Source organism: Falco rusticolus, chromosome 1 (assembly GCF_015220075.1).
Source record: "Falco rusticolus isolate bFalRus1 chromosome 1, bFalRus1.pri, whole genome shotgun sequence".
NCBI classification, from domain to species: Eukaryota; Metazoa; Chordata; class Aves; order Falconiformes; family Falconidae; genus Falco; species Falco rusticolus.
The window spans coordinates 37,342,880-37,366,104 of NC_051187.1; the positions used below are offsets into that span (position 1 = coordinate 37,342,880).

Here is a 23,225-nt window from a genome sequence, read left to right on the forward strand (position 1 = left end):
GTTTCAACAACAGATTGTTATGATGATTGGGCTGGGGGTGGGGGGGGAATAAGGGGGCCCTGATATCTGACGGGATGCTTTTGATAAATGAGTCTCCCACAGGCTGGAGTTATTCTTAGTAGGCATCTAGGAGGAGGCAAAGAGAAAAAGGAGTTGATCACCTGTTACCATGTAAACCAAATTCAATTCATCATATATTTTCTCCAGGAGACAAAATTTGGTTTCATGATGTGAAGGAACAGACCAGAAGGAATGCAGCTACAATTATATTCCTCTGTCATGCAAGTCTGTGCACAGGATTTAATCCTTTTATGCTAGGTCTGCATAAGCAGCAGCACAGATAACTGCTGTGCTAGGAGAACAATGTTCCCTTCCCCATAGGACAACAACAACATCAGAAGTCACTTAATTAGACTCTCAGGCCACTGAGCTTTTGGAACAGAAGCTCTGCCAATTAATCTTCCCTCATCTGCAGCAGCTCTTGTTCGGTTGGTTTTGGGTTTTTTTCAGTGTCCTTGGTCCATCATAATCACCTGCTGTTTGCAGAGCAAAATCTTCATTCTCTTTTTATCTTCTTCTTTTTCTTCTTCTTCTTCACAACACCTAGCAGCACTGAGTTCTCTGTATAATTGCTGTCCTGTCTCTCATGCTGTCCATTTGCAGACACTAACCCTGGCAAATCTTTGCAGATCTGTTCACACTCTGCTGGGTCTATTATTTTCTCTTGAATATTGTTCTCTCCCCCAATTTTCTTTTTCTTCTTTTTTTTCTGGCTGTGCTCTACACAGCCCTGACACTGATCCTGGATGGAATCCTGGGACAGTGCAGGAAAAGCACTTTGCTTCAGAATGTCTGCAGCTGACACAGCAGCCTCCTGGTACCTTTGCCACTCTTGGTCACTGTCCATGTCACTAGGAAGTTAAGAAAAGGAAAAGAAGTTATGTTACACTTCTGACTTGAATTCACCCAAAGCACAGACAGCAGAGTAATCCAAGATGAGAACACCTGATAAACACCAAGTGGTTTTAGCAACACGTGCTCTGGGACTCCAATACCTACAGTTAGCATTTAACCAGTTTGAAGGCCACTGTGTTCTTTACGCATAGTAGGAGGGGAAAAGGCATCTACCACAAACATTTCTAGTACCCCAGCACTAAAAAAAGAAACAAAAGTCGGCTCTAGTCAAATATAGAGTCATAAATACACACTTCTTAAGCTTTCCAGCTTCCTATTCCCTTGTGAGAAACCCCGCTACCTCCAAAATGTGGGATGTACCTCAGGAGCAGAACAGCTGACAACACCTCACCTGGAGCTAGATGGCTGTCTCCTCCTTGCTGCAGCACAAGGCTCTGATTTCCCAGTGTCTCCTGGGACAGAGGAAGAGAAGAGGCGAAAACCTAAAATATGTAAAGAGGAATTTTAGCCACAATATAAAACAGTGGTGAAAGCAATCAACAGCATTCTCACTGGGAAGCCTCACTGCTGTTATTGTATTGCTTGACAGCCATTACTTGAGACTATCTGGCAAAACTCAGGGCATGGAGATCACAGTTTTAAAGTAGTAGCCTTCACAGATAGCAGCAGAAATTCTTCTATTGCAAATGCTTATTAGTCAGTTGAGCATACAACTGGCAATGGACAGGATCCATCCCACTCCTCATCATTTAACTAACAATGTCACAAAACAGACACAATGACTGTGACTAGAACTCACCATCATCTGCAGAGTCAGACTGTTCCACAGAAGCTTGTGAAGGTTCTGATGAGCCCTTGGAGACAGTGATGAAACTAAAAGGAAACCACCAGTCAGATCTTAAACTGAACTAAAGTTGAGTATTTCTAGGAAACAAGACTATAGGGAGATGTTACATAGCTTCTTTCTTACTTTTTCTTAGCGAAGCTGTCTCACCTCCCCATTTTCAGAGCAGACCATGCCTTCTCTCCTCAGCAATGCATACCACAAGAATGACTTAAAACAAGCATTTCTAAAGCCAGTGCTAAACTCTTGTTCTCCAGGGTGATAGTTACATAGTAAATAAGTCAGCGGCAGCCCAGTTAGAGGCACGCTGCCAGCACAACCCTGAATTAGGTACTGGTTTAGGTTGCAAGAATAAATGAAAGATTCTTATGCCAGTCTTTAAATTATTAGAGTACTAAGGCACCCAAATTGTACTTTTTCCTCCTCACAACATATTCACCACAGAGGCAAATGGACACAGGCAGTGCTGCACAGGGAGCCTTTACCATAGAGGCACAACACATGGGCCAGGCTAGTTTACAGAATACTGGAAGTCTACAACAAATACAGGAATGAAGGAGACAAGAAGAGAAACAACTTCTCCCTACCGAGGTTGCACTCAGATCTTGAATTTCCTGGTTTTAGCACACAAAAGCATCGGTGTAGCTGACCCACAGAACTCCTTCAGTACTGCATGCCAATACCTGTCTAGCATTGCTCCCAGTTTCTTCGCAACATGTGCTCTGAACTCTGGTGTCGTCTGTAGCTCATTTCCGTCCTCATCATGACCATTCACCTCACGTCTGTATAATTAAAAATAATTCTCTCATTCAAGGCCAGTAACATTTGGTGCTCTCCTAAAGAGGAGATAAGGGACTGCAAAATCTCTGGCCCTCTAGTAATCAATAAATACTTGAAAGGGAAGACTGCTAAGAAAGATGGAAAAATAGCTCAGTAGTAACAGTTCAGTTCCCAGGAGGGAGTTAAACATTAGTCATCTCCATCATAGTTAGTAACTGGATGATTTTTCTCATTGAAATAGCCTACAAAAGCAAATAAGTGTTATCAGGACACCCCTTCTCTTGCATGTAGTTCCTGTGTATGTTGCCACAATTCATGTAAAACCTGCCCCAGGAGAAAGGGTTTTATTAAGTTGCTTGACTGACAGCCTTCGAAACTGAGCCTACAGAAACGCTGCAAATTTAGGTATGACAATATCACCTCCATTGCAAGGCTCCTAATTAAGCTGTTGCTTTCCAGCTGATGACTGCTTTCCTTTACAATTGCAACAGGGTTTTTTTGAAGAAAAATATTTTTTTAAAAAAATTATATGTAACTGTACTAATTCCTTCATAGGATACTTGCAGAGTTGGGAGATTTCTAACAGTTGAAACTAATGCTGTAACTGAGCACAGTAGTAAGTTTTCAACTTCTGTATTCCCCTACTGCTAGGGGGATGAGAAATGTATTTTTAAAACCTATTAGCTTTTTCAGATTTAAGCATTATTTCAGATTAAGATTGGACTAATTTCCAAACCAGAATCGGCTCTTCAAGTAGAAAGTGTTGCAAGGCGTTAAGTAGCACAAATACAATACACTAATTTTTTCAGTCAGTGAGACAAGTCTGAAACCAAAAGCAAAAATACCTTAGGCTAGGCTGTGCTGGCTGCAACCGATCCTTTTTAAAGCCACCTGACAGAGAAAGAAGCAAAGGCAAGTTTAAAAGACCTGTGACCAGAACCCCTTTAAGCTCCCTTCTGGCACATGTGACTTTATAGGATAAAGAGTCATGCCTGGAAGGCAAACCATGCCCATTCACTGGGGAAAGCAGCTGTGGGCGGGAAGGTAAACCTTCCCCCGGCCATGCTGTAGCAGCGACCTGCCCAGGAAGGGGCTCGGGCCCAGCAGGAGGCCGCATATCGCCGGCAGGGCCGTGCCGTGCCGAGCCCCCTCCCAGAGACCCGCCACCGGTTCCCTGGGCGCCGGCGGCTCCGGCACCGCGACAGAGCAGTGCCCCCGCCTGCCCACCGCTCCCCCAGGGCAGGAGAAGCTGCGGAGGTGCCCGGCCCAGACAGGCGGGAGAGCAGAGCCTAGCTGGCCGCCACCCCTCACCGCCGCGCGGCTCCACCCGCACCGCCGCCGCCTGCGCAGCGCAGTCCCAGGCGGCCTCCCGGAACCGCGCTGCCGCCTCGCCGCTGTTGTCCGAGTCCGAGTCCGTGTCCAGGCCCGAGCCACCCCTGGGCGCCGCCATGTTAAGGCGCGACAGCCGCGGTGCACGCTGGGCGCTGTAGTCCGGGCGCGGAGCATGCCGGGGCTGTGGGCAGCCGCCCACAAAATGACCGCGGCGGGGCTGCTCCTGCGTGAGCGCTGCGTTACCGTGAGCACCTCCAGGCCTTTCTGAATACGGTTTCTTCACCTCTCTGTGAAAGAGGCTGGGTGAAGGCTGTGTTCACAGGAGAAGCAGGGATGGTGGGAAGCAACAGTGCACCGTGGGCTGCAGGTCAGATCCTTCCAAAAACCGGGAAAGCTCAGGAATAAGCCTGTAACTGGAAGAAACTTTGAGAAACTGTGTGTCACGTGCAGAATTGTGAGATACCATGAAAAAGGCATGTTTACACTGGACATTCGTACTAGCCTTCGGTGAAGAGCAGGGCAGGCAGTGCTGCTGGGGCTGGTGCTGGTGCCAGTCTCGTCCCTGCTGAGAAACCCCAGCAGGGCAGCGTGGGAACCCAGGTGGCCTAGCCACTGTTTCCCACTCCCAGTCTTTGCATTTTCACTACTGGGAAGTACGGTGCCCACGGATGGGAAATTGCTGAAAGTAAACACAGCTTGTTTTCATGTCCATCTGTTGCTGAACAGCCTCCTTTCACGTGCTGTACAGGAAAATATCTTAATGTTTCTCAAACCTAACAGCTCACACAAAGTAAGAGTGAAATCCATGCCAATGATACCAGAAAGCCTGTATTGCTTTCGTATTTGTACAGAGAGAAAGAACACCTGGCATTAAAGAATAAGGATGTGGAAAGAGTAAGCGACTGGAATAAAATTCTCAGCACTTCACCATGTTTTGTGACATCTTTGAAATGGTAATCTTACTTCTTCAGAAATACCGACTGACAGCACTCTTGATTGTGGAGAGTCAGACATTCTTATGTTGTAGACAGCACAAAAGTCTTCTACTGTGAAAGCACGGGATAGGATGGGATCCATCTGCCATTAGGAGTTATCTTTCAAAACTACACACACCAGGTTCATTAAGATATGTAAAATGTATCAGGCAAAAATTATCTAATTCCCCCCACTTCTGGCAGGGGAAAGAAAACACGCAGCTCCTCTGCCTGTGCCTTTTGCAACTGCTTTGTCTTTAAATATGGAATTAAAAGTTCCAAGGATAACAAATTGACCTCCACAATGGCATTACATCTTCAAGTCAAAAAAACTGAGGATTGTATGGGAGATGTTCTCTTTGGTGCTCTTACCCAGCTTGCCATGGTGGAGCTTTCATCTAAGCTTAACAATACTCTTCTGGCCATTTCCTTCTCACTGGCTGTTAGAGTGATGGGGATTTCTGTAACAGATTGTGACCGTGTTTCAGCTCAATTATTTGCCTTCACAGATGTCAAGTGCCAGATGCTTCAAAGCATGTTTACTCAAGAAGATCAAGCAAAGTTTGGTGTGCTTATGGGCTTACGGCAGTTTCCGGACATACAATCCAGAAAAAAACAGACGAATGCATGTCACACACCAGAAATAGCTTTATGATCTCCCACCTTTCTAGTGTGGTACTGAAAACAGAAACATGAAATGAGCAGAAGCTCTTGGAAACAGCTCTTGCTGAAAAGGCAAAAGGCCACAGACAGATAGGAACTGCTTCACATGGAAATTTCAAGGAAGGAAGAATATTCCCAAATATGTTTTAATACTGTTTTAAAATACCATTGGGTTGAAAATACAAGTAAATCAGGGAGAATTGATGAGAAAAATACCAAGAAGTTCAAGGACCTGGATTCCTGATACACGTATGACTTCTGTAATTAAGAATTTTATGAGGTTTGTGCGTACCATAAGTATCAACACTATGTTTGACAATCTTGTGACTTAAATAATGAAAAGTGAGTAAATCCAAGTGATTTATTCTTGTGCACACCACAAGAACGAACTGACAACCAGGGCAGAAGATTTTTCTAACTCCAAGCAATTACTGGCTACCGGCTACACTGAAGAATGATACACATACCACCATTAGAATACACATAAATATAAATGATATTTCTATTCCCATTATGCATGTGATATATAGCGCTCTGAAAGCTGATTTCTTAGCTTCAGTAAGGAAAGTATTCCCTTGCATCACTTATTATTGCCATTCAATGTAATTACTCTTTGCCTATGGGAGTAAATCTGAATGTCCCATGTATATTCTCCTGCTGACCTACTGTTGCAAATATGTCTCTTCCCCTCCCATTAACCTTAGCTGTAAACAAGATTAACATTTTCATTCTTTCCTTGTATACTACCCTTTCCATTCATCCAATCTTATTCATTGCCTGTCTCTGGATCTTTTTTGTTTTAAAAAGAAAACACTTGCTTTAAGTGCAACAGGGGTACTGTAAATAAGTCATTACAGAAATGTATAATAATATAATTCCATTCTTCTGAGACTTAAAACATAAATAAAATGTTGAAATTATCACTGGTCAGTGAAAATACTCCCTGGCTACGTTGTCTATGGCAGTAACTGTATTTCTTTTCAGATTGCTTTAGTTATCTTATGACACCCAAACAATAAAGCCTGTTCAGAGCATTACTTATTCCCATGATTGTAATACCAAAAATCAACCTTTTTTTTACTTTTTATATGGAAATTCTTTTGATTCTAGACATACATGATGATTAGTCTGAGTTGGTCCAAACTTCACAAGCTCAACCTTGTTTTAATCAACATCTGGAGGATACCGTTTATACCTTTGGGGCCTTGTTAACTTATTAGATACAACACTGAGATGCCAATTTTTTGCTTGAATGCTGAAGCTGTGCCAAATTGTGCTGCTTTGCTGTCTTGTGGAAAATGAGAGATGGCCTGCTTTTTTAAAGACATTTTCACAGACAGCAAATACACTGCTAGCACGGTTTGGACAGCTTTACAATGTGTGCCCTAATGCTGCAAGCACCATAATTTTCCGGTAATATCTTTATCTTCACCTCAACTACCAACTTTCCAGTGTGATACATCAAGATGTAGGGCAACTCCAGCTGGGCTGCTGGCTGACCAATTTTGACACGTTTTTTGCCAAACCTACATGCTACTGAAAGCAGTATGAAGGCTCAGTACAGCTGTGTGTTTATATGGCTGAACACTTCGTGGATCACATGTTCCAACCGTCACACTAGAACTGTGTCGTCTCAGGTCACCTGTCAGTAAACAGACACTATCCTCGGTCTCCCCCTGAAATGCTCCCTCGACACTAAACTCCCTCCACTTCTTAACTATTCCCTCCTAAAGCAGGCCTTTAATGGGAGACCTTGCTTTAGGATTCTCCCATTCTCCACTGTGTGAAACAAGAAGTTTCGCACTGCTTTCTGCCTCGGTGTCCTCAGGAGTGGTGGGGTTCCCTCAGCACAGGGACAAAACCCTTCAGAGGTGCCTCAGTCACCTGTCTCGGCCCTGTCTGACCCACTCCTGCAAACACCAGGTCCCTTCCTCTCCCTCCCTTTTGTCCCCCTCTGTCTGTGGTTTCTCACAGCTGTGTCAGTACCTTTATAAAGCTGTTTCCATCCTGGAGATGCTCCTCTGCTCAGTTCCTAGCGCTCTGCACACACATTTGAAGTGTTTGTTTCCCTCAAAGCTGCCGCCTGCCTGCCTGCCTTCCCTCTTTGGGCCAAAAATTTTTTCCCTCATTTGCTGCCGTTGGCGAGACGAAGCTTTTGCTCTTTCCAGAGCCGGGCGTTTGGACACGGCCCCCGCAGCACCTCGCGATGAGCGGGCAGCCAAACTGCAACAGAAACAGAGCTGAAAGTCACCGGGAGCGCGCAGGCGGGGGTGACGCCGCCGGCTGCCGAGCGGGGGCTGAACGCGCCGCCAGCCCCAGCCGGTTCGCACCGAATCGGTTCCCTCGCTGAGGTAACAACCGGCCGGGGCGCCCGGCTGGGGGGCCGGGGGGGGAGCAGGGCGGGCGGGCCGGCAGCGCTGACCGTCCGGGGAGCCCGGGACAGGCCTCGCCCGGCCCGAGCGCCGCCGGCCCGTTTCCCCGGAGGCAGCGCGGCGCGGCCCCGGCCGGGCGGAACGCGGCCCTGCGGCCCAGCGCGGCGGCGGGGAGGCCAGTCCCTTCCGCCAGGGCCGGGCTTCCGGGCGATCAGGTGACGGCGGCCGCTGGCAGGGGAGCGGCTCCGCGGCGGGGGGCTGCGGCCGGGGAGCAGCGAGAGCCGCTGGTGAGCCGGACGGATCGCGGCTGGTGGCGGGGCGGGGAGAGCCGGGGCCGGGCGGCGGCTCTGGGTCGCGAAGGGAGCGGGCCGGGCCGCTCCGCGCCGGGGGCCGCCAGAGGCCGTGCGTCCGTTTAAAACGAGCGAAGCGGGGGCGGGGGCGCCGCGGGAGCCCCGGCCTCGGCCGGCCCCGGTCGGCCCCGGTCGGCCCCGGTGTCCTGGTCCGGCGTGTGCCACCGTGGCTGCCGGAGCGCCGGCCCGGGGCCGCCTGCGAGGTTTGCCTGTGCAGCCCCGGTGCGCGGCGGCCTGCTGGTGCCCGGCGCCCTGGCAGCGCGGCCCGGCCCGCGGCCTCTGCCGAGCGGCGCCCGTTCGCCGCGGCTAGGTGGCTCAGGGCACGGTCACGGGGCGTTAGCTTCTGGTATGTGCCTTCGTTTATTGTTTATTTTCTGTTGGGAATCGCTTACTGCTTCTTAAATCACTAGTATTGTATTTTGACATTTTGCTGCTAGCCTGGTTAGCCCACTGAAAGGGCATTTAATATTTTACATAACGCTCCAAACCAGGAGAATGCTCAGGCAGTATTACCCAACTGGTTACGTCGGGTTTCTTTTTTTTTTTTTTTTTTTTTTTTATCCTTTGGACTTTATGAGGTAAGAGGATAAGTGTCTAGATTTGTGCAACGTTTTCATGGCATCTATATTAGACTTTTATGGGATGGTTAAAAATTAGAATTACTTTAATTAGCTGGGTTTGTTGGGGGTTTTTTTTGGTAGTTTGTAACAATGCCTTGCATTTGTGAGGTGCACTGACTCCTCAGAGCTGCCAGAACAGCCTTTCACCAGGGCTCTGATCCTGGAAGGCAACTGTAAGGCAGACATAGGTTGCAGCATCCCAGTTAACGAAATGAGGCCAAGCAAGGGCAAGTGGCTGATTTTGCAAGACCAAGCGATCACGCAGAGTTGTAGGCTGGGACCACTGCGTGGTAATACTGAAATGTGGGTCTGTGTTGCCTTAGGGGTTACAGGAAGTGAAAAGATGAACTCCAAAAATGGTTCTGGGGTGTTAAAATGTAACACGTTTGGGGGACGATAAAAAGCTAGTGAGAGGTAAAAAAATGACTGTCAAGAAGTAAATGTACTTTAGGCACTGTCAACAATTATCAACTAAGGTTACCTGTTCATTTTACTTGAAGTCTGGGCAACTGTAATAGGCTAAGAATTAGATTTTTGTTAAACTTAATCAGGTTATGTTTCTTATCGCTACAGTGACAATGTAATTTTAAGATGCATATGACAAATTTTATAAAATTAATATTAATATTAGAAGTTCTAAACCTAAAAATATTACTCGGAGTTTATATAAACACACCCACTTATAAGTTTTCCTGCTGATTTAAGCAGAAAAAAATTCAGAAACTAAATTAGAACTTCTTTTAGAAACAAACTAGATTTGGATTATTTCAATTTCAGTAATCCTAGATAAAGTAAGATTCATTCAGAAAGGAATATGGAAAAGTGTCTTTCTAGTGGAATTTTGGAGCATCCAACAATGCTGCTGTCTTTATTTCGTTGTTATGTATTAGATACTGCAAAGAGGAATAAACTTTGGAGTTTATTAATAAACTAACCAGAGCCTATATCCTCACCAGAAAATTTTCTCATTGCTTGTGAAGGAATACTTGAAACACCCTAATGTTGTAATGCTGCGAACATGTATCGTACAACTGCTTCATACAGATGACATGAGCTTTGAATGCCTCTCTGTCTTTCTCAGGTTGAATTATTGTCCAGCTGCTATGCTTCCAGTGGATGTTTTTGTATGCTTTAACTTATGGTGGAAACTCTCCCAGTCTGTCTTGAAGTGTTTCTCTTGTATTGTTAGTCGGGTCAGTGTACTTGAGCAAATGCAGTCATTTTTCATTTGCTAAGCTCAGAAACTTGATCTTTTACAGTAGCCATTGGGCTCCCATTTTCCTGGTGTGCAGTTGTTCCCACTAGATTTATAGATTTAATTTTTAAAGTATTTGAGTAAAATGTATTTCTTGCTGCCTGTTAGTGAGATTTGTTCACAGTATATAGACCTTCCCAGTTTTCTGCATTTACTTCTTGCATGGACCTCCTGTACTTTCAGTTGTCATGAAACTTTCACGTCCCAGTGTGTCGTCTGCTGCTCGGGGGTCCAGTTTCACCTTCTCTTTCAGCCATGCTTATTCTTTACGCAACTCAGTGGGATTTGGGCTGGATGCCTAAACATGTATCTTCACTTCCGTGTCTTCTTCATGCTCCACCAGACTTCTTTTATTTAGGAAGACAACGTGAAAATGGGTTCTTTGTTTCTTAACCATTCATCTGTTGCCACCCTTGATTCTTGGATGTAGTAAATGTCAGTGATTCAGGCATTTTCAGAACAGCCTGTTGGGATATCATAGGGGTCATGATTTAAAGGAAATGAACTGCCAATACAGATGGCTTTTAAGTAACAAAGATGCTGTTTTCCTGTCAATATCTAGAGAACAAAGAAGCAAGAAAGAAAATAGGGATGATGTTTGAACACTTGCAGTTAGATTACAGCTGGTTTGTATATCCTTTCACTTGTTGTTTGCTACTCATCATGCATCTAGGGTTGATTTGGAGGCCTGGTCTAAAGAACAATGGTTTAGCAAACTGGACTAGTATCTCTAAATTCTGTTTACCTAGCTCCAAAAGTCATGTTCTATACCGATGTACTCACAGTCTTCATTCTGAACTCTAAATCGAAGTGAAAATGGTGTTGGTTTAGCCTGTTGTGTTGGTTGGTTGGTTGGTTTTGTTTCAGTTTGTGGTTTACTTCTGGTTTGTTTCTTTGGGGTTTTTTTCCCCTAAAAAAAATCTGTCTCAGAGTTTAAGTAGCTCAAGTGACATTTCAACAATTTTGAGCTTGTTCTACACTCAAAATAAGTTGAATTTTGCAGTTGAACTTCTACTTTAGGATTCGCTGACTATGCTCACAAGTGACACGATGTATGATTATCCAATGTAAGTTTAGCCATTGGATGCTGTTTCATGCTTGCTGTTTGTGTTTGTGCGGTGTGATTTGCAGATGAACAGACCCCAACAGCTCTTGTCATAGACCTAGTTATGTTAAAGGGTATTCCACGGACAAGAGCAAATGTTTGAGAAAGCTTTTCAGAGTAAGATTGATGATTTTTATTATTGTTTTTTGATATATTTTTGATATTTTAAATTGGCTACATCCTAATACGTCATCAGGCCCAATCAGCCTGTGGAGAGACAAAGAGGAGAGGATCCCAGTACAGACTTGAGGAATGACCACCTTCTAGGAGAGTAGATGCAGTGCCTGTTGCATTATATCGTTTTGATCTTTCTTCTGTCTCTGCTATCTTTATTCCATTACATTACTGATATTCCTATGGATTTCGCTATCATCCTTCTTCATAACTTAATGATTTATTTATTTTTCATTGTTACTAAAAGCTAAGGGGTTTTAAAGTAGGTGTTTCTGAAGGTACAGATTTTATCTTTTTCATGAGTCTCCAGATTTCTGGTGTCAAATATATGGAATTTAATTTGGAAAAAAAAGATATTTTTTTACAGTGGTTTTATGGACACAAAAATTATTTACCTCTTCTACATGCTTTCCTTGTGTTATGTGTCAAGATACAAGAGCCAGATATTTCTTGTGCCCATTCCATAAAATTACACTAGTGATTTTTACAACGTGTTGACCTCCTCTTAGTTTTAAGGTATTCTCAGTTTTGATATTAATTCCCAGCAAATATATATAGGTCCAAGTTGGTAAGTTTTCAAGCATTAAACTACTGAGCAAGATAGGCTGAAGATCCTTGTAGTAAGGATGTGTGAAAAATCCAAGCATCTCTAGCATATAGTTTGTGGGCTGGCAGCATTTCCATCTGTCTTGAACTAACACGCATTTTCATTTTGTACAACAAACTGTGTTGCTGCTGAGTGTAAATGAAGTCATGATGTGAAATGCTAAGAGTCAGCACTGCTGAAAGCAATGTGTGTTGAAGTGCAGCATCTGTGAATACAAAGCTGCCCTTCTGGGACACTGCAAAATGATGTAACTGAGTGAAAAAGCTCTACAAAAATATATTTCACTTGCTGTAATTGAGTGTCTTCGTTGCAATACCTTCATTAGGCTTGAGTATTATGCTTTCTTGGCCGTGCAGTGGGATTGTATTTATGAAAAAAGCTGTTGACAAAACCAGCTAGAGATACTGAGGTTTTATTTTACTGCCCTGTACCTGTGCTTCAGCACTGCTACAAAGAGGGGACACTAAGGAAAGCATTTAATGCTTGTGGGGTAAGTTTGCCAAGAAGTTAGCTTCGGAGAAATTGAGGTTGCCCTTTTAAGATGCTTAACTGTTATTACACTTGCAAAAAGTTCAGATAATCACCTGTTTCTTTCTCACAACCTTGTCTAAGTATTCATATCCCTGCAGCAGCAACATGATATCAGAGTTTCATGAAAAGCACAGTGGAGTATTTTAAACATTTTTGTTTTGATGAATTAATTTCTGTAACTGCTGAAACTGTCTTAGTTCTTGGATTTAAAGACCTGTACTGGTAAAAGAGTTTCTGGAAATGTAAATGCTTTGTGTTGAGTCTCAAAGTTTTAGGTACTATGGAATTTGCATACCAAGGAGTTAGACTGCAGAAGTTGTTGCACTGAAATAAAAAATGGTGGTGTTTGATAAATACGATGATGTTAATGAGAGGTGAAAGCATGTATGTAAAATTAAAGCACATTAAAGTAAAATTTTTAATACTTCTGCATTACTACTAGATTGAAATGTTTGCGTTTGAAAGTACTAAAAATGTTTGATAGTTATATCAACATGCTGCTGTGATAGCAGCAATATACTGCTCATGAGACCAGTAAGTACTAAGCTACCTTTTCTTGCCATTATTATCATTAATACTCCAAATTAATGAACATTGAACTTAAAACTGTGCATTAAGTCTGTCTGTCCAAACTGTGAATTGCTACATGATTAAATCCTATTTCAGACTGCACTCACAGTTATAACTTGCATTGAATTTTTGGAAGAGCATGTATAACTAGGTGAGCTCATTCTTTCATAGCAGATGGCATTTATGAGAAAATGAAGATGGTTTTGTTTTGGCTGTGGATCTCAGTTGCTTATTGGTAACTTTAAAATACAGGTCACATACCAGCCAGGTCATACTACAGGACTTTAAAGTAGCTTAGTTTCTAAAAAAAGATCCCTCTTGGCTATGTTAAACTAAAACCATCAACAACAGGATTCAAGTGTTTCTTAGATAAATCACTACCAGTTTTGAACAGGACAAGAATACAATGTTATAATGCCAAAAAGTTGTTTGTTTTTGTGTTTGTTTTGTTTTATCACTGCTAGGATTCCAACAGGAAAATTTTCTTGAGCTTGTGTCTGGGTCGTTCTTGAGGATGGCAAGCAAAGGACCCACGACTTCTACATCAACAAAGAACTCCAATACTGGAGGGACCAGTGGCAGCAGTAGCAGTAATGGTGCTGGGGACAATACTAATCAAGACAACACTTTTGAATGTAACATCTGTTTAGACACTGCTAAGGATGCAGTTATCAGCTTGTGCGGACATCTCTTCTGGTAAGTATTCAAGCCCCCACAGATTAACCAGAGTGCCATATGTATCTCTGATCATATAAAAGCCTATGATTTTTGTAATTCTAAATGACAAATAAAATGAGGAAGGGCCATGGTTTTGGTTTAGGAGCAGTTTGGTCTTGCTCCTAAATTTTTTCTTTGCTCATGTTCCAGGGAGTGGGGTTTTTGTGTCTTTAAACTTCCTATACTTCTGGATTATTTTGTGAAAGCAAACAAACAAGTATCCCCACATAGTTCAGTGGTCATTGATACTGCTTGTTATGTGTGTTATTTGTACTGGCTGGTCTAGTATGAATATTGCGTTCAGACCTAAATTTGTTTCTAACCTGTGGATACCTAAACCTGCATCTGAAACTAGGTTCTGGAGGCCAAACTGTAGTTTTCATACTTCCTACAAGCTTGCTCTTTTTTTCCTTTTGATATCATTAAAAAAAAAAAAGGAAAAGATAACAGGCTTTTACGTGTGGGCTATTTCTCTTTTCCCATGGTATTGCAGTTGTAATACTAACTTTTCAGTTCTTTGATCTGACAGGGGAATGTATCACACAAATATAATATGTGTGCAGCATTTCTTATTTAGGTAAATTGGTCTAGAATATACTCTTTCTTGAATGATAAGAAGTTATTAAAGATTGAAATGGCCAAATGTTTTGGGTTTTTTGGGGGAGGAGTATATTTTAACCCGGTAGGTTAAATTATGCTCTTTAATAAAACAAGACCTAAAAGAGCGTTTTAATTTTTTTCTGTGTAAGTGTATGTAACCTCTGAAAATCGAGGGTTTTATTCTAGGAGGAGATAGAAAATCACTTGCTGATGGCATGTTAAGATAGGTTAAATTATTGCACAAAAGGATTTGGAAGAACAGAACCTTAAAAACAGCATGTATCTTGTCTGTACCACAGGACCACTTTGAAAGCAGATGGCTGTTTAGCAGTTTTATCTTGTAGCTTGCTCGTTTGCCTCTGACCTTTTTTTAAGTTGCCATATTAATTTAATCTTGAGTACTTCTGTGTAATGAGAATTTCTCTGCCCTGAGCAACTGGGTCTGATCTCAGTAGCTAACCCTGCTCTGAGCACCACGTGGGACTAGAGGCTCTCTGAGGTACCTTAAGTCCAGCCTGGGTTATTTTATGACTCTGTGAACGTGGCCAATGTTTTAGCTAAATGTCCCTTGCATAACTCCTTTTAAGATCCTAAAGTCTTCTTGCTGACGTCTTCCTCGTTTGCAGCTTAGCTTAGGGATATCTTTCATGGTATCAGAAGAGAAAATCTGTACAGTAAATACTAAGATTAATTAAGCTTCCCTGTGGGCCTTTGATATGGACAAGGACCCAGGAATCAAAGGTGATACGCAGAGAATCACGTTAGCAACCTAGACTGCATAACCTGAAAGACCAGTGGAGATTGGTCTTGGACTGTGCTTTCAGAAATTATTTTAATAGGTGGTTATAGAACTGGCCCAGCTGGATTCCAGGATTCTGTTGTCTCCAAGCTGTGCCATCCACGGTACATGATACATTTGTTGGATCAAGTTGTCGGTAACTAATTCTGTTTTCCCCTCTTTTCCTGCTGCGTGAACAAATTGTCCTGGGAATGCTCACAGTTGGCCTTGTTTACACCAGGTAAGACAGGTTTCCTTTTACTTTGTCTTTCATCAGCTTATGTTTCTCAATAAAGCCCTTGGTTCTCTGGAGTATCCCCCTCTTCTCAAATGTGCTGCTTTCTCTCCAGGGCAATCGCAACCTGCTAATGCAACTTCATGCGCAACACCTTGCAATCTGCTCTTTCAGCAAAAATAAAACTGTTGCTGTTCCACTTGCCTCCCCCTGTTCAGTTTCTTAAACACTGAGTGTTCCCAATTTTGGTAGGCAGTTCACAGGGTATTAGTTTGCAGCCTTAAGTGCTGAGTGTACTTCTCTGCGTGTGTAGCATTTTATATTGTGGTACCATTATAGAAAAGGTAGATGAAAGGAAGGTATCTACACTAGCTCTTGGCCTATGCAGGACTGTTGGTACCATTTATTTATTCATGTTTTACTCCAGTGCAGTTCTGAATGTGTACACATCAGCAAGTAGATTGTACCAGAACAACAGAAAAAATGCCAACTCTACTTCGGAGAGTTCTTGACACTTATTAAAATGTTTTGCTCCATGGCTTTCTGAGAAATTGCTGAAGTCTCTCTGCCTTGCTGCAAGTGAGGTTTGCGCGTTGTGGTTTTCATGGTCTTTCACTAATTTTCTTGTAATTTTCTTCCTTTTAGTGGCTAGAGACCAGGCCAAACAGACAAGTGTGTCCTGTCTGCAAAGCAGGAATCAGTCGAGATAAAGTTATTCCTCTGTATGGAAGAGGTAGCACTGGGCAGCAGGACCCCAGGTAAGAAACTTAAATACAACTACTTTTATGTGAAAACTTAAGATTAAACTTCAGTTTAAGGTTTTAAGATTAAACTGTCAAAGTGCTGGATTCACAATTTGAAATACTTTGTCAAAAGAGAGATGGAACTGCCATTTCTGCCAAATATTTCTGGCTTTTTCAGGACCTGGATTTGCACACCTTATTTCTTGTTCAACTGGCAGTTTATTTCAATTTAAATTGGTTGCTAATTATCAGTTACGAGTGGCAGGTTGCAATCAATGTTATCTGACTGGAGAAGCTTATATAAATTGTTCATGTCCTCAGTTTCTAGACTTTGCAATAGGACTTTGTTACGCAAAAGTACAGTATCTTAATTCACGATGTGATGCTGAAGGTTCATAAACTGGGTGGTCTGTAACACAGCCCTGTGAGAGCGTGCTTTATGTTTGTTCTGTCTTATTAGCCAGGTTATTGCAGATACTGTTGTCATGTATCCTTGCACTTGAGCTAATTTCACAACTTCCTGCAGAGAGAAAACTCCACCACGACCCCAAGGACAGAGACCTGAACCAGAGAACAGAGGGGTAAGTGAAGAAACAGGCTTGGGCAAATCAGTTGTTTATATTGATGGTGGTATTTACTCATCCTGGAGAACATAATGTGTGCATGAGATCCTGTGTGAGGATCCTATAGTTTACATTCCTTACTCATTCCCAGTAGGTTGTTCATGAATAATTGATATCTGTGATGTGGCAGAAGATTCCGTGCCTGTAGTACTCCTTAGCATCCCAAAGAATGGGCTAACTTGAATTGTACTTCATGAAAACAGCTCTGTGTGGCATCACTGGAAAGGCTCTCCATACTTGATCATTCTCCATATATAAATACAAGGAACGCTTTGCTTTGAAAATTCTTTGTGGAAGTATATTTCTGTCAAACTATACTTGTCATGGCAGTGTATAATCCATGTGAGAACTTACGTTTTCGGCACTGATGCCTGCTTCTAGCATTTCTGTGGGATGTTCCTGTACCATGGCATTACAAGAGAAAGAATGTAGATATCTCTTGGATACTTGTCAATTTGAAGAGGGATCTGTGGTTTTATTGAGGAGATTGCATAGGGTGAATGTAAACAGCAGCTTGCGTAGGTTGAACAGATGTGGGAGTAGCCACTAGGACAGACCACAGTGTTCTTTAGCATGATGGCAGTGAGCATGACCTGATGAAACAGTTGCATGTTTCTGTGTAACTGTGCCTAGGGTCCTTGGAGAGTGTTTGTATACCTCACGCTTCAAGCAAACAACTCTGCTGGGTGTGAATAAGGAACATTTCTGTACTGTATGTATTGGGAGCTCAGTTGTTCTCTCTCGCTAGGGAGTTGCCTTCTTATTAAATCAGCTGCTATACCTCATTTGAACCTTTTAGCTACTGCTGCCCTAAGTCAGAGGAATCTGGTATGAAGACCTAGCAGTAGTGATGCTGCCCTCCTGTCTCTACAGGTGCAGGACCTGCCATGCAGAGTGCTTTGCTGTCACTGATAGTTAATGGCAAAAAGCTTGAGAAGAGTCATAGTCAAAAGACTTAACTCCTCAAATCAAGGATCAACCCAGAAATGTCTGGCTCTTGTTCTATGGGTGAAATCACCTTTGTCCTCTCACTGTTCGGAGGTGATAGACCAGAGGGTTTTTCAGAATTGGTATCACACTTTTAATTCTGAGACAAGAGGACAGTTTGCTGGATCACAGAACTGTGAGCTCTCCATAGTTTTTAAATGTGAGACAACTACTTAAATTCATATACAGTTGGTTCTTAAACAGTGCACTGCTTTTATACAGTAGGATTCATCTTGATCCAGAAGATTAATCTTTTGACTTGATGTGGTATTTTAGTCTGGAGCCTATAGGGGTCAATGTTGTTGCATTGTAACTCTTCCTTTTTTCCTCCTTTCCTTATGTCTTGCATTCCTGCCCCAGATGACTTTATCTGCCACCTTAATTAGAGTCCCCCTGGTAATTTATTTTTTTTGTACCATTATTCTGTATAATATTCTATGCATCCCACTGGCAATTTATCACTGTACTGAATGTTTAAATGATGCACATGTATTGTGAAAATCCATGCAGGTAATTTTTTTACAATGCCTTTCATATAGTTATATGGCTAATAGCTGTTAGTACAGAATTATTTGTATGTTGTTAAGACATTCCAAATAGAATTGGTAGTGTTAATTTTGATATATTGTCAGATACGTATTATTTTAAGTTGAGAAACTTTACAGAATTGCTTTTGTTAATTTGTGGCCTTCAAGCAAGCATGGTTCTTAGTTTTCATTTTCTCAAACTTTTGGGTTGCACTGGCAAGTTTACTACTGTGTGAAACATTTTAAAACCATGAGAACTAAGGTGGTATTTAACAACAGTGTGGCAGACTGAAAGCTGCCAGACAGCATGGTACTCCTTCAGCTCTCTTCTGTTGCTTTGTTCTCTGCAGGGATTCCAGGGCTTTGGGTTTGGCGATGGTGGCTTCCAAATGTCATTTGGAATTGGGGCGTTTCCCTTTGGTATATTTGCAACAGCATTCAACATAAACGATGGGCGACCTCCTCCAGGTACAATGCATCCTATCTCCTCCAAGAGTCCTGTCACAAACAGATTTTTAAAAACTCCCTTGTAACTTTTAAACAAATAGCCTGCTAAACGACAAAACTTTCTGAAAAGTAAAGTAGATCAGTGTTATAAACAGAAACACAGAATGAGGGAAACACCCAGTAGAGAACATAGTCCATGGCTTACACGTTTTATACAAGTGCTTATATAAAAACCAAGTTTGTCACTTCCATACGATCTGCTGAAGGCCCTCCTGAGAGGACAGTAGAACTGGAGAGGAACAGTGGCACTGGAGACTTTTCTCCTTTAATTCAAATGCCTCCTCTGGTACTTCAGTGAACTCCTTCTGAGACAAATTGGACCAGAGTTTCTAGTAATAATAAAAAGGAGTCAGTAAGTGCGTATGAAGGAGACCTGTATTCTGAAAACAGCGGGGAAGGACTGTTTTCTGAAAGATGAGAAGGAGAAAGTTAAACTGGTGCTCTGTAAATAATGACAGCAGAGATTGTTCCTTTCTCAGAAATTTATCTCTGAGACAATCGTCTGTATTCCACAAGAAGTAACTTTCTGGTGAAATGATTTCACTGTTTTTAATTAAGAAAAAACAGTTGGGTTACTCCAAGTAGTGGCCTTCTCCCTAGAAATTAGGTAATCCCCAGAAAACCTCCTCTCCATCTGCACTGTAGACAAACTGAGTCTACCTGTTTTGAAAAAAGAAAACCTCCTGGCCAGGTTTTTCTGGACTTCCTCTGTGAGAGGTTGTGCTGGCAGATCTTCACCATACCATATGGCTTAGAAATTATGAGAAACAGAATGGCATTCTTCATGTTACACCTGTGGTGCCAAGGAGCTGTGCTGTCCTTGGGTCAAATTAACTTGCCTGTAAACTATACTTCACCGTCCATTGAAAATTTGTGTGGAGGTGTGACTGAGCTAAAGAGTATGTAAATATATGCTGTTGTAACAGCCATAATTTAACAAACTTCTTTATCTGCTTCTCATCTGTGGATTCAATACAGCAGTTCCAGAAAGGCATGGCTTGAGCTTTAGAGCTCACATGCTTTTCAGCAGTTCCCTTGGTCAAGGCTACACAGGCAGCTTTGACTGTTGTACCATTTCCTTATTCAGAGATCCTTCACCTTGATGGGGGGGAGCGCTCAAGTTAAAGCTCCTTGGGAGGGAAACCATGAACAGTGAAGTTGGCTCAGCGCTGTCCCCAGAAGCACTGTGGGCAGACCTGCCTGTACTCTGGCACTTGGAGCTGCCTGCTGCTATTAGTCATGAGCAGGTTTACCATGAGTCCTGCTTCAGGGAGCTGAGGCTTGTCTTCCTTCTGATCTTCCTGTATGGCTGGCCAGTCTGAGGGTAGGAAATAGCAAGTTTCTCACCAATTAGATTCCTTGCATATCTTTCAATTTATGAATATACTATGTTCAAAATATACGTGATTCTGGAGAAGAGGAAGGAGCTGAACTGTATTGTTTTTGTGTTGGTTTTTTTTTTTACTTCCTGTTTTCCAGCTGTTCCAGGGACTCCTCAGTATGTGGATGAGCAGTTCCTATCCCGCCTCTTCCTGTTCGTGGCTCTGGTGATAATGTTCTGGCTGTTGATCGCATAAATCTTTTCCATTATTCTGTATATTCATGGCCAGCAAGGCCACTGAAACAGTTACAAACTGCATCCCCATCCCATTTTAAACCTCTTGGTGTCTGGTTCCGTAGCTAACTATGGCCTTCAGGAATTGATGGTACCACAGCACAATGAGGAATTTCGCATTTTGTACCAGAGTTGGAAATTAAACATTGGTTAAAAAGCGTATTTCAGCTCAGCTATCTTGTACAACAGGTTCCTGCTACAAACCATGGGCCTAGCTTTGAGCTCCGCTCCTAAAAGGAGTGCTGCTTTGAAATCCTGTGCCAATAAGTGACACCAGGTTTATGTGAAAAAACAGTTGCCCCAAGGTAGACTGGGCAGGTAAAGAAACTTCTGCAGTGTGATCAGTGTCTCATGTTTGGCAACCACGATGGATCTGCCAGAGCTGCGGATGTTATTTAATGTCTTCACATCAACATCCAAACTTCTTCAGGAACTCTTCTGCAGCACTGCTGAGACTCTTTGGGCACAGCACGTGATGCAAATAGAACCAGGTTTGGAGATTGGTTCCTTTTCTTGCTATTATTTCCTGGTGTGATGGAAGACCCCTCCTGAAGCGGTTCTAATGGCTGTTAGAAGAAGGGATACAAATTTATGCTGCAATTTTTTAAAGCCTGAATTTGCTGGAGCCAGACACTGGAAGATTCTCTCGTTGTGGAGCTGGGTGGGATTGCTGAACAGTACAATGCACCTGTCTGCCTCACCCAGCCCAGTTCCTCACTGACAAAACAGTGTTGTCTTCCTTGGTTCTGCGCAGCGGCCTGTGGCTGCACTCATGGATAATCCCCTTACAACCTTGTCACTGTAGCTACGTTTATTCTTCCTGAGGCTTTGAGACTTCCTACACAAGGTCATGTACTCCAAATAAAATCCTATTACAGATCTGAGATCAGCTCGTTTGGGGAGAGGAACAAAAGGCATCTTTACATGTGTTTTGAGGTTAAAATTGTCAAACTGTAAAATTACACAGGAAAAATGAGATCCTGCCTTTGCTAGCCTATGCTACAGTAGGGAACGTTTGGAAGAGCTGCTCTCTACACGTGCATACAGCTACTCTATGCCATAGCAGAATGGCTGTAGTGCAAGAGTCTGCAGTATCTACCAAAGACGTTAATTCAAAGTGCTGGAGAAGACCACAACCATTTATGTGCTGAGGGGAAAATATTTTAGAAGGTGAGTGCTCTGCAGCCATTTTGGAATCCTGTTGGGTCTACAGCTTTAAAAGAGTACTCCTGATGTATTTGTGTAGATTCCTTCAGAACAGCAGATACAAGAGATTCCCTAGCAAGATGAACAGTTTTAATATTTCTCTGACTAGGTAATTCCATTTTTTTTTTCTCTTTAACATTTTTAGATTATTTTGATTCAGGTCACTGATAGTCATGATGATTTCCTGCAAGGTGAATATTGTGACTTCCCTGGTAGTAGACAGACAACTGACGAAACAAATCAACTCATAGAAACTTTGTTTCAATAGCTGGGGTTCTTCTAGTGTATGGATGAGGTTCCTGGGCAGGACACCTTAATTGTTGTAGAAGCTTATTTATGTAATTGTAAACTGTTCACTTTTAGTATCAAGACATGGGATGACTGAAGTTTTACTTGCCAACCTCCAAAATTCCACTTGGCAAGTAGAACGTTGCAAAGCTTCTTGCGGTGTTTTACCACATCTAGTCAAAATTACATCCAATTCGATGATAATGTGGCAGAATATATCACTCAACTATAAGTAGTTGAAGTGGTGCTTCAACTTTTGTTGTGTGGCACTTTTGAGAAGCTTAACTTCTTCTGCATGTGGTTCTTCTCAAGTGCGTACCTTGGTAACTAGGATCCTTTCTAGGAGAAAGGCTGTTTATTGCGTTCTTGTGAGCAACGGGCCGTGGTACAACGTCGCGGCTTGGATTTCCTTTCATGAGCAGGCAGCACCACCTGCTGATGGAAAAGGAAAGTTCGTGTGATAGCAAACGGGATGGTTTTCCTTCTCCTTTTTGTATCGGGAAAGTCGATGCTAAGAGCAGAGGTTATCCAGGGAGGAGTGGGGTATCCCTTTAAAGCCTTTTTCCGATAATGAGGACAGAAAAGTGACTGTAATAGATTCAAGAGGTATTGAAACTATAAATAACACTTATGTTTTCAAATACAGAATTTTAATGGCTTTGGGTTTTTCCCCATCTATTGATTGGAGACAGAATGGATTTAGATGGAGGTAGCTGCAGAAACACGACTGAGTCCTTATTTTCTGGCAATCCAAGAATGAAATAGTCCAAAAGTGTTAACGCTTTCATTCCTACCTTTTTCTCGGTGTGCTTTTTGTATTGTACCACTCCCCCTCCCGTACTCTGACTGCACACAGCCTGTAACGGCTCGTTTAGTGCATTACCATTACCGTTCACTAATTTTCACTGTTGTGAAAGTGATTTAGAATTAAAAAAATGGTTTTACATTGACCCGAGCGTACCACTGTTTTTGTGCTTCGCCGACGGACCAAGGCGAGGCGCCTGCCCGAGGCCTACCTCGAGGGTGGGGAACCCGTCGCTGGTTCGTGCCTCAGGAGAGACGGGGGCTTGCTGCTCCCTCAGCGGGAGCCAGGGGCGTCCCGCGAGCGGCAGCGGGCCCGGCGCAGACGTAGGCCTCCGCGGGGAGAGCGGCCGGGCCCGCTGCCCGCCACGGCACGTGGTGGGAGGGACTGGCAGCGGGGCGGCGTTATCATTGGTCCTCGCCGCGGAAGGGACGGGACGATGGCCGCGGAGTAGCGCGGTGATTGACCTGTGGCTGTGAGGGGGGCGGAGTGCCGATTGGCCTGC

At 43.1% G+C, this 23,225-nt stretch overlaps 2 protein-coding genes and 2 long non-coding RNA genes across 7 annotated transcripts in view; 2 read left to right on the top strand and 2 right to left on the bottom strand.

Annotated features, from left to right (window-relative positions):
• The window catches only part of C1H12orf43 (chromosome 1 C12orf43 homolog), a 28,859-nt gene extending 24,829 nt beyond the window's left edge, over positions 1-4,030 (bottom strand). Inside the window, exons 1-6 of one of the 2 annotated variants that reach the window (XM_037405637.1) lie at positions 3,851-4,030; positions 3,385-3,430; positions 2,443-2,541; positions 1,715-1,788; positions 1,307-1,397; positions 162-911 (exon numbers count right to left, since the gene is read on the bottom strand). In XM_037405637.1, coding sequence (XP_037261534.1) covers positions 557-911; positions 1,307-1,397; positions 1,715-1,788; positions 2,443-2,541; positions 3,385-3,430; positions 3,851-3,989 — 804 coding nt within the window. In that variant the 5' untranslated portion in view covers positions 3,990-4,030 and the 3' untranslated portion in view covers positions 162-556. The other variant, XM_037405551.1, reaches the window with a different exon arrangement.
• An 85-nt stretch (positions 4,031-4,115) lies between these two features.
• LOC119156338 lies at positions 4,116-6,545 on the top strand. Its single transcript, XR_005107085.1, has 2 exons — positions 4,116-4,824; positions 5,355-6,545. It is a non-coding gene; the product is annotated as an uncharacterized LOC119156338 (long non-coding RNA).
• A 1,214-nt stretch (positions 6,546-7,759) lies between these two features.
• Positions 7,760-22,868, top strand: RNF185 (ring finger protein 185). 3 transcript variants are annotated; one of them, XM_037405831.1, is made up of 7 exons: positions 7,760-7,859; positions 13,557-13,788; positions 15,410-15,428; positions 16,068-16,180; positions 16,692-16,746; positions 18,653-18,770; positions 20,289-22,868. In XM_037405831.1, the coding sequence occupies exons 2-7, from the start codon at positions 13,607-13,609 to the stop codon at positions 20,384-20,386; spliced, it is 585 nt and encodes a 194-aa protein (XP_037261728.1). In that variant the 5' UTR covers positions 7,760-7,859; positions 13,557-13,606; the 3' UTR covers positions 20,387-22,868. The 3 variants fall into 3 exon arrangements, with proteins under 3 accessions (XP_037261728.1, XP_037261644.1, XP_037261804.1); XM_037405747.1 differs by lacking the exon at positions 7,760-7,859 and adding an exon at positions 8,048-8,167; XM_037405907.1 differs by lacking the exon at positions 7,760-7,859 and adding an exon at positions 8,513-8,576.
• On the bottom strand, positions 18,626-23,186 carry LOC119156376. Its single transcript, XR_005107120.1, has 2 exons — positions 22,935-23,186; positions 18,626-18,800 (listed from the first exon to the last, which is right to left on the bottom strand). It is a non-coding gene; the product is annotated as an uncharacterized LOC119156376 (long non-coding RNA).
• Between the last annotated feature and the right edge of the window lie 39 nt (positions 23,187-23,225).

What these genes read in the sequence shown, in the direction of transcription:
- RNF185 (XM_037405831.1), top strand. Translation starts at nt 13,607, where the DNA reads ATGGCAAGCAAAGGACCCACGACTTCTACATCAACAAAGAACTCCAAT. An exon ending in ACTGGGCAGCAGGACCCCAG is followed by an intron (nt 16,181 to 16,691) that starts GTAAGAAACTTA and finishes AACTTCCTGCAG; the next exon opens with AGAGAAAACTCCACCACGAC. An exon ending in CTGAACCAGAGAACAGAGGG is followed by an intron (nt 16,747 to 18,652) that starts GTAAGTGAAGAA and finishes TGTTCTCTGCAG; the next exon opens with GGATTCCAGGGCTTTGGGTT.